The sequence below is a fragment of the Bison bison genome, unplaced genomic scaffold, assembly GCF_000754665.1.
Source record: "Bison bison bison isolate TAMUID 2011002044 unplaced genomic scaffold, Bison_UMD1.0 scf7180017864048, whole genome shotgun sequence".
NCBI lineage: Eukaryota > Metazoa > Chordata > Mammalia > Artiodactyla > Bovidae > Bison > Bison bison.
In genome coordinates this window covers 32,571-42,531 of record NW_011494620.1, presented here as the reverse complement: position 1 = coordinate 42,531, position 9,961 = coordinate 32,571, and the positions used below count along the sequence as shown (strand labels likewise).

Genomic DNA, 9,961 nt, shown 5'->3' with positions numbered 1-9,961 from the left:
ATTCTGGAAAAGGGGGCTGGCTACATATGGGGGGTTCTGACTGACCAATGTAGAGCAGTTAAAGGTCATCTGATAGTAATTCCTTAGAACTTAAAATTGTCACAAATTATCATTTAGAAACCAATAATGTAAGCCTCATAACTTCAAATAATTCATTCCTTCTTTGCTTTGGCTACTGAAAAACAGTGCTGAATTTGTGTCCTAATTTTAGTAACAGTATAGGATCCATCACTAACATTACTACATTACTAACTTTATTCCATGTTTAGTTTAGCATGTCTTTGTTCACTATTTATGATTTTCTTTGGTAAATTTGTAATCATTTCTGGAAAATATATACATAGGAAAAAATATTTGGGTAACAAGGAAACATTTGAGATTTATTTTTCAATAATGCTTACTGAATTTTTTTCTTATTATAACACGTGTTATAGGGTCACTGCACTAACCATTCTTTTGACCTAGGACACTCTTCTAGTAAACTGCATGGCTTATCTCCTTTAAGTCTTTGCTGAGATGTAACTTTTTCAATTGAATAATTTAAAATTAATCATCCTTCTTTAAAACTGCAACCTAATCCTGAGTACTCTTGCCTGGAAAATCCCATGGACGGAGGAGCCTCGTAGGCTGCAGTCCATGAGGTCGCTAAGAGTTGGACACGACTGAGCAATTTCACTTCACTTCACTTTAATCCTGACACTGCTATAATCCCAATTCCCTATGATGTATTAGTACTTATCATTTTACACAGCACTGGTACCACCTTCTAATGTGCTATCTCATTTAATTATTTATTTTGTTTAGTGTTTATTTGTATTTTCTCTTTGATAGAATATAAGGTCCACAAGGCTCTTTGTAATTTACTAATATATTCTAAGTATCTAATAGCACTTGGTCTAGAGCAAGAAGACAACCATATGACTCTATTTTAAGAGCTTTATATGCATTATTTAAAATTTAATTCACACAAGTTCTCTATGTGGGAGTACTATCATTGACTACATCTTACAGAAAGAATCTAAGCAACAAAATGGATTAAGTAACTCACAAAGGTCATATAGCTAAGAAAGTAGTGAAACAAGGATTTAAATTCAGGTTATTAACTATTATTGTCTCCACTAATAAGAGACAGATTGTGCAAAAGCAATTAAGACAGTAATAGAACAGGTACAGAAAAATATCTACAGTAAATAGGAAGTGAAAAGCAAATATATATATATATATGCAAACATATATGAAATTTGCTTATTATAAGTCTGATAAATCCAAGGAATAGCATCTAAAACCATCATTTACTTATAAGATATCAACTAGATATTGATTACCCCTTTCTGAAGCTCATGAATATTTATAAGTCAAAACTTCTTTTTAAAGAAATAAGGCTTAAGACAACCATATTTTTCAAATCTCCGAATACAGGTGCATGTATTAAATCTTCCCAACAGTTTATTTATCTTCTTTACCTTCTCACTTCATTTAAGCTGCTACTGAGTAGAAGATAACAGCTTCATCAATTCCCAGTTAAGTATCTTTATATTTTCTCAGTTAAGGACTGTCATATTACACACTATTTGTGACTAAGCAAAGTCACTTAAAGAAATATCAATCTTATAGTTAAAAGGAGATTTTAGACATCATTGCTTAGCAAATACGCAACCTAAAAAAGGATATATAGCAGCCCTAACAGATTGAGATTATAAGGGCCAGAGTTTCCCTTTCCAACAATTTTCAAAGTTTTTCATTCTGTTATGAGCACTGATTGTGAAAATACTCTATGTTTTTTAATAAATAAGGAAAAAACATACATGAATATCTTACTAAAATTTGTGGAAGCAATGTCTTTTTATTCTTTTGGCAATAAATATTCCTTTAGTAACACAAGTTAGGTCATGATTAATAGATACATTACAGGAAACTAAAATAATCAGAATATAGAGAGAAATCATACCTTCTATCAATAGCTCTTGTCCATGACTGCCAAGAAGTGTACGAGATAGGAATGGGGCAAAGTCTACAAAAATTTCACGAAGAAGAGGAGCAACTTTTTCTAAAGCTCTTTCAAGTTTTGCAGTGATGCTGTTGAAATTAAGACATAAAGACTAGTAAATATGGTTCAATATAAAACTTCAAATAAACTTTACTTCTGAATTAAAACCTTTAAAAAAAGTCACAAAAGTCCAGTTCTGACCCACTAAATAGTAACAGCTTCATGTAGAAGGCACAATGTAGAGTTTCACATTAGTCACAAAGCTACTCAAAAGGCCACAGCTAAATCATAATGATTATACTGTGAAAAGGAACCAGGGTCCTGTCACCCACAAGAGCCACAGATACTGGCCATAACTCTAGGAGTTTCAAGAAAAGAAGCTGCTATTTGTCTGCTTTGTCTATCCTCCTGTTCACCAAAGAAAAACTGTTTCGAATACCTACCAAATGAGTCACTGTGAAAGTTACAAAGAATAAATTCTTGTTCTCAAGAGTTCCCTGAAAAGCTGGACAAATAAGGGAATAACTGGAATTCAGTATGACTGAGCTGAATTGCTTTGCCAAAGTAGGTATTTTCTATATCATAATAAGCCCACTCACTTTTTATTTACCAATCATTACATCATTATTTATATTGTTGAATATTAAATGTCAAGTTACATGGCCTTACATAAGCACTCTCTGATATTCTTGAAAGTACCTCGAATAGGATATGTAAAAATAAAAACATGGATAATGAAAATAATTCTGCTGAAAAATAAATTCTGCTCAATAATTCTGCTCAAATAAATAATTTGGTTATATCTAAATATCTCTCTTAGAAGTAAGTGCTTTAGAGTAAGAATGCTTGGATTGGAAGGTTGACTTCAATGTATGCTACCCAGGTGACCCTGGGACATCAAACTTTCTACACTGCAAAATGAAGATGATAACTCTACTTCCCCACTGAGAGTTAATGAGCTAAGGCATGTGAAATGCACAGAAAAGAACCTGACATACAGTGAGAGGTCAATAATGATAGCTCTTGTAACTGTTACTTTGAATAAAACACACCTATACTTACTTATATAAAATGTGACTCATATATTTGAACCAAAACAAAATCAATATAGTAACCTTAGATAAGCACACACTCTTCTACATGGATGACATATACAGTAAGGAATTAAACCATACTGCACAATAATAAGAGTTCTTCCACAGTGCTAAGTTATATTTTTGTTATATATGAGAAAACCATAAATGACAAAAAATTAATCACAAAAAAATGTGGAACATGATTAACATTTAAAATGAAACTATTTTATTAAGTGAATAAAGCGGAATTACGGAATAATATAGGATAATAATAATAATATCCTATATAATAATAATATCCTATATAATATAGGATAATATAGAATTATATAATAAAGGATACTTTCTTTCCTAACTTGGAATCAGCATGATCTGAACCCTCTCTTTGTGTACACAAAGCCTCACCATTAGCACTGCAATCTAACTTTTCCTCCTTTTATATGGGTCAACAGCTTTAGAGAAATAAGAACTCAGGTTTAATAACTTAAAGAGAATATCCTGGAGGAAAATTTTTAGGCAAGAAAAAGGGAAATGGTGGGGTTTGCAGACGTGCTAAAGATAAAGAGCTTTCAGTATTTGCCCCTACTCTGTTACTCTAGGAGTAAATACCTACATTAGGGCAAGGGTTCTCAATTTCTCAATCTTTATTTAGTGTATTGCAGAAACATCACTAAGAAAGTCATCTTTCTTTAAAAAAAAAAAAGAAAGGAAAAAAGCACAGAAAGAAATGAAAGATACTGAATATTATCTTCAAAGCATTAAAAGAAAACAGTTGCTAACCTAGAATCTATTCTGGTTCAAAATATCTTTCAAAAAATAGAGGTGAATTTCAAATATTTCTAGTTAAAAAAAAAACAGAAAGAATTCATGAGTGGCAGGCCTACACTAAATGAAACAAAAGGAGTATGGAAGAAAGAAAATAATAGCACATAGAAGTCAGACATTCAAAAAAAAAATGATGAGCAAGAATAAATGATAAACACTTGGGTAAATATAAATACATGTTGACCGATAAGACAGTAATTGTATTCTCTTGAGGCATTTAAAATTTAACATGCACACACAGAGGCATATATATGTGTAAATGTGGTTACAAAATTTGGACTAAATGAAGTTAAGCTATACTGAGATCCATGCATTGCCTGGGAAGAGGACTTAGATAATCAAGAATTAATGTTCCAATCTGGAAGATGATCACTTAAAACACTGTTTCTCAAAGTGTATTCTCAGCAGTACCAAGATCACTTAGTGTAATGGTTAATTTTATCTGTTACCTTGACTGGACAACAGGGTGGCCAGATGTTTGATTAAATATTATTCTGGGTAAGGTCTGTTAGAGTCTTTCTGGATTCGATGACAATTTGAATGGGTAGACCGAGTAAAGCAGACTGTCCTCCCTAATGGGCCTGTGCCTCATCCATTCAATTGAATATGTAAATAGAACAAAAGGCTTGATAAGAGGGAACCCCTTCTACCTGATAGCTGGTCTTTGCTGGCCTTCAGACTCAACTGAAACATCAACTCTTCTGGGGTTTTGAGCCTCTCAGCTTTCAGACTAGAACTTATACTATCAGGCCTTTAGACTTGAATTAGAACTACATATTGGCTCAGCAATGTGTTTTAATAAGCCTCCTATCTAACTCTGTTGTATAGAGATGCTTAAGATCCATTGCACTAAGCAAAAGAAATAAGGTATAAATTCAACCTACAGTTTCTTGTTACTTCTCTATAGTGAGTATTTCTTAATGGCAATATGAATAAAACTGATTAATCACTGCCAAGAATTGGAAGGAAGGGAAGCAGAAAGCAAACTCTTAATAAATATTAAGAATAAAAAGGAAGGACTTTCCTACAGACTACATGAATGTTAAAATAATAATAACAGAATATTGTGAAATATATTATAACAATAGAATCTACCAAAGGTCGCACAAGACAAAATAGAAAATCTGGGGATAACTGTAAAAATTTAATTTATAAACTTTTCCTCAAAAGGAAATCTAGAATCAGACATCTTTGTTTGTGAACTCTACCAAATATTTTAAGAATAAAAAAACAAACAAAACAAGACAAATTTTTAAAAAATCATATGCAACCTCTTCAAAAGATAAAACAGCTGAATATAACATCATAAAAAGATTGGATTTCTTTTAGGAAGTAAAGGTTTGTTTAACATTTTTAAAATTAAAAGTCATTATAATAGACCACATTAACAGAAAAAGGAGGAAAATCACATGGTCATCTCTATTACTCCCCTCCAAAAAGAGATAAAATTTAACACTCATAGTGATGGTAACTCAGTTAATTATAAACACAAGAGAATTATTATATTTGATAAAAAGTATCTTTAGTAAATAGGAAACATCATTATTAATGATGACATATTCATAACTTTTCATTTAAAGTGAATAAAAGAATGACTGCTCTAGTCACTTCTATAGAAAACTGTTCTGGAGGTACTAGGTGATACTAAAAATAAAGAAAAAGAAATAAAAATGTGTAAGAATTTGTGTAATGGGGAATAAAACTGTCAATATTCAAAGATCAAATGACTGTGTACATATATGCTTATTTAGAGATAATAATGGATAAATTAGAAAAAAAATAAAGGTTTCATGATATTAGCCCAATATATTGAAACAATATATATACTGGAAAACAGTTAAAATGAAATTCATACAATAAACAGATTTACATTAAAAATATCAAATTCTACTTTTCATCTTAAAGGGGTTAAGAGTCTACAACTACCTCCCATGCTAACAACAAGAAAATTTTACAAAATGCAGAGAACAACTATTTTCATACAAAATGCAGGGTATGAGACCATAAATTCCGAGGAAAAAGAAATAAACGACATGAGTCCCATCATCACTCAGATTTCCTACATGGAGGTATTTCAACAAGACTAAAACTGTAGTTCAAGGAGAACAGAATATGTAGGACACAGCACCCACAAGGAAGGTGTCATGGAGAGAACAGCAACCTTTGGCTGAATAACAATCTCTCTATGTGATATCTGAAAGCTCCCAACGTTAGAAGAGAACAACTTAGAAAGAACAATTATGGAACAGTCATAACAGACATCTGCCTCCCAAACAGGGCCTAGAGACTTCTGTAGACACACTGAGCATTTTGGAGAAATCCAGCATACTTTCTAAGCATGGCAAAATTAGTCCAAGAATAAAGGCCATTCTAGATATGGAAGAACAGTTTTTTGAACAAATAGTCCGACACAAACTGGACTTTCATAATCAAAAATATAAACCTGGACACAGATCTCCGGAGAAGGCAATGGCATCCCACTCCAGTACTCTTGCCTGGAAAATCCCATGGACGGAGGAGCCTAGGAGGCTCCAGTCCATGGGGTTGCTAAGAGTCGGGCACAACTGAGCGACTTTACTTTCACTTTTCACTTTCATGCATTGGAGAAGGAAATGGCAACCCACTCCAGTATTCTTGCCTGGAGAATCCCAGGGACAGAGGAGCCTAGTTGGCTGCCGTCTATGGGGTCGCACAGAGTCGGATACGACTGAAGTGACTTAGCAGCAGCAGCAGCAGGACACAGATCTCACCTCTTACATAAAAATCAGCTCAAAATGGGACCCTGACTTAAAACTAAAACTGTTACTGAACCCACAGAACTTTACAGACTACACAGGAAAAAAAATCTTTGGGACTTCGGGTGAGGTGAAGATTTCTTAGACAAGACACCATGATAAACTAGACTATAATAAAAATTCAGTTTTCCTCTGCTACAAAGAACATAAAAATAAGCTATAGTCTGAGAGCAAATACTTGGAAACAACATTTCTGAAAATGTACTTGTACTAAGAATACTGAATGCACAAGACTCAAAAGTGAAAAAGCACTCTAATTATAAAATGGGCAAAAGACAAAAACAGACATTTCACTGAAGAGGACATACTAAGCAAATAAGCACACAAAAGTATGTTCAGAATCATCCATTAGGAAAATTCAAATTAAGACCACAATGAGATATCCTTATATACCTACCAAAATGGCCTACAAAAAAAAAAAAAAAAGATAAAACCAAATTCTGATAAAAATGAGGAGAAACTGGACTATTCATATGTTGCTTGTGGGAGTTTTTTAATAAACCTGAATAGGTACTTACCATATTAGCCCAGTAATCTCACTCTTGGGCACTAATCCCAGAGAAATGAAAACATATGTTCACATAAAAATAAAAAGGTTTATTGTAGCCTTTTTTTTTTTTTTTTTGGTACTAGCCAAAAACTGGAAAAAAACTTGAATGTTCTTTAGAGGATGAATGGTTAAACAGTCATACATCCATATCATGAAATATTACTCAGAAATTCAAAAGAAACAACCCATTAAAACACAATGACACTTGGATGGTTCTCATGACATTACACTGAAAAAGGTCAATCTTCAAATTCACTTCTGAAACACTTATGAGTCAAAGAAGAAATCACAGAGAAACTTAGAAAAAATACTGAAAATTAAAACAACATTAAATTTGTGAAATATAGCTAAAATAATGCCTAGTGGAAGTGTTATGGCTTTAAATCCTCATAACAGAAAAGAAGAAATTGAAAACCAAAGAATTAAGTAAGCGCTTGGCAAGTATTTTCTACAGAGGGTAAGATACAAAATATTTTAAGATTTTAGGCAATGTTATCTCTGTTGCAACTACTTAACTCTGCCATTGTACTGTGAAAGCAGTCACAGGCAATACATAAACAAATGATGTCACTGTATTCCAATAAAAGTGTATAAAGTATATGATGACAGGCAGATTTGGGCCCTGGGTGGTAGTTTATAGACTCCTGATCTACTATCCACCTTAAGACTCTAGAAAAAGAAAATTAAGCAAACCTGAAATAACTAAAAGGAAATTTTAAAAAAATAGAATTTGATGTAATTGAAACAGAAAAAGAAGTAATGAATCAAATACCTACTTTCTGGAGGGAAATTACAGTATTGAAAAATCAATGGTACTCTACTAATGCTAAAATGAAAAAAGGCATAAAATATTAATAACAAATTCAAAGATGAAAGAGGAAACATCATTAGAGAGTTCCTACAATATTTTAAAATAATAAAATTATGAAAAACTTTATGACAATAAATCTAACCATGTAGATAAAATGGCTGAATTTTGGTCACAAGTGACCAAAACTGATGCAAAAAGAAAACAGAAAATCTGAATAGTCATCTACCCACTGAAAGAATTTAATCTGTAAAACATTCTCAGTAAAAAAAAAAAAAAAAAATTCCAGAGATTGCTTCACTGGTGAAATCTCAAACATCTAAGAATAAATAACATTAAAGCTAAAAATAGTTGCAAAGACAAGATGGTCAATCTGAATGCAGAGTTCCAAAGGACAGAAAGGAGAGATAAGAAAGCCTTCTTAAGTGATCAATGCAAAGAAAGAGGAAAACAGTAAGATGGGAAAGACTAGTGATCGCCAAGAAAATTAGAGATACCAAGGGAATATTTCATACAAAGATGAGCACAATAAAGGACAGAAACTCATCAGTGGCCTGGACTGGAAAAGGTCAGTTTTCATTCCAATTCCAATTCCAAAGAAAGGCAATGCCAAAGAATGCTCAAACTATCCCACAATTGCACTCATCGCACATGCCAACAAAGTAATGCTCAAAATTCTCCAAGCTAGGCTTCAACAGTATGTGAACAGTATGTGAACCAAGAACTTTCAGAAGTTAAAGCTGGATTTAGAAAAGGCAGGGGAAACAGAGATCAAATAGCCAACATCCGTTGGATCAGAGAAAAAGCTAGAGAATTTCAGAAAAATATCTACTTCTGCTTCATCAACTATGCTAAAGCCTTTGACTGTGTGGATCACAACAAACTGTGGAAAATTCTTAAAGAGATGGGAATACAAGACCACCTTACCTGCCTCCTGAGAAATCTGTATGCACGGCATGAAGCAACAGTTAGAACCAGACATGGAACAACAGGCTGATTCCAAATCGGGAAAGGAGTACGTCAAAGCTGTATATTGTCACCCTGCTTATTTAACTTAAATGCAGAGTACATCATGTGAAATGCCAGGCTGGCTGAAGCACAAGCTGGAATCAAGATCGCCCAGAGAAATACCAATAACCTCAGATATACAGATGACACCACCGTTATGGCAAAAAGCAAAGAACTAAAGAGCTTCTTGATGAATGTGAAAGAAGAGACAGAAAAACCTGGTTTAGAACTCAACATTCAAAAACCTAAGATCATGGCATCTGGTCCCACCACTTCATGGCAAATAGATGGGGAAACAATGGAAACAGCGAGAGACTTTATTTGATTGGGCTCCAAAATCACTGCAGATGCTGACTGTAGCCATGAAATTAAAAGACGCTTGCCTTTTGAAAGAAAAGCTACCACCAACCTAGACAACTGGAAAAGGTCAGTTTTCATTCCAATCACAAAGAAAGGCAATGCCAAAGAATGCTCAAACTACCACACAATTGCACTCATCTCACATGCTAGTAAAGTAATGCTCAAAATTCTCCAAGCCAGGCTTCAGCAATATGTGAATCGTGAACTTCCATATGTTCAAGCTAGTTTTAGAAAAGGCAGAGGAACCAGAGATCAAATTGCCAACATCCGCTGGATCGTGGAAAAGGCAAGAGAGTTCCAGAAAAACATTTATTTCTGCTTTATGGACTATGCCAAAGCCTTGACTGTGTGGATCACAATAAACTGTGGAAAATTCTGGAAGAGTTGGAAATACCAGACCACCTGACCTGCCTCTTGAGAAACCTATTTGCAGGTCAGGAAGCAACAGTTAGAACTGGACATGGAACAACAGACTGGTTCCAAATAGGAAAAGGAGTACGTCAAGGCTGTATACTGTCACCCTGCTTATTTAACTTCTATGCAGAGTACATC

At 33.6% G+C, this 9,961-nt stretch overlaps 1 protein-coding gene across 1 annotated transcript in view; it reads right to left on the bottom strand.

Moving 5' to 3' along the window:
• Positions 1-9,961, bottom strand: part of LOC104985510 (neurobeachin-like) — a gene marked incomplete at its 5' end in the record, with an annotated part of 408,530 nt that overhangs the window by 381,430 nt on the left and 17,139 nt on the right. Inside the window, one exon of the mRNA XM_010835724.1 lies at positions 1,949-2,076. Coding sequence (XP_010834026.1) covers positions 1,949-2,076 — 128 coding nt within the window. The remainder of the gene's footprint in view (positions 1-1,948; positions 2,077-9,961) is intronic.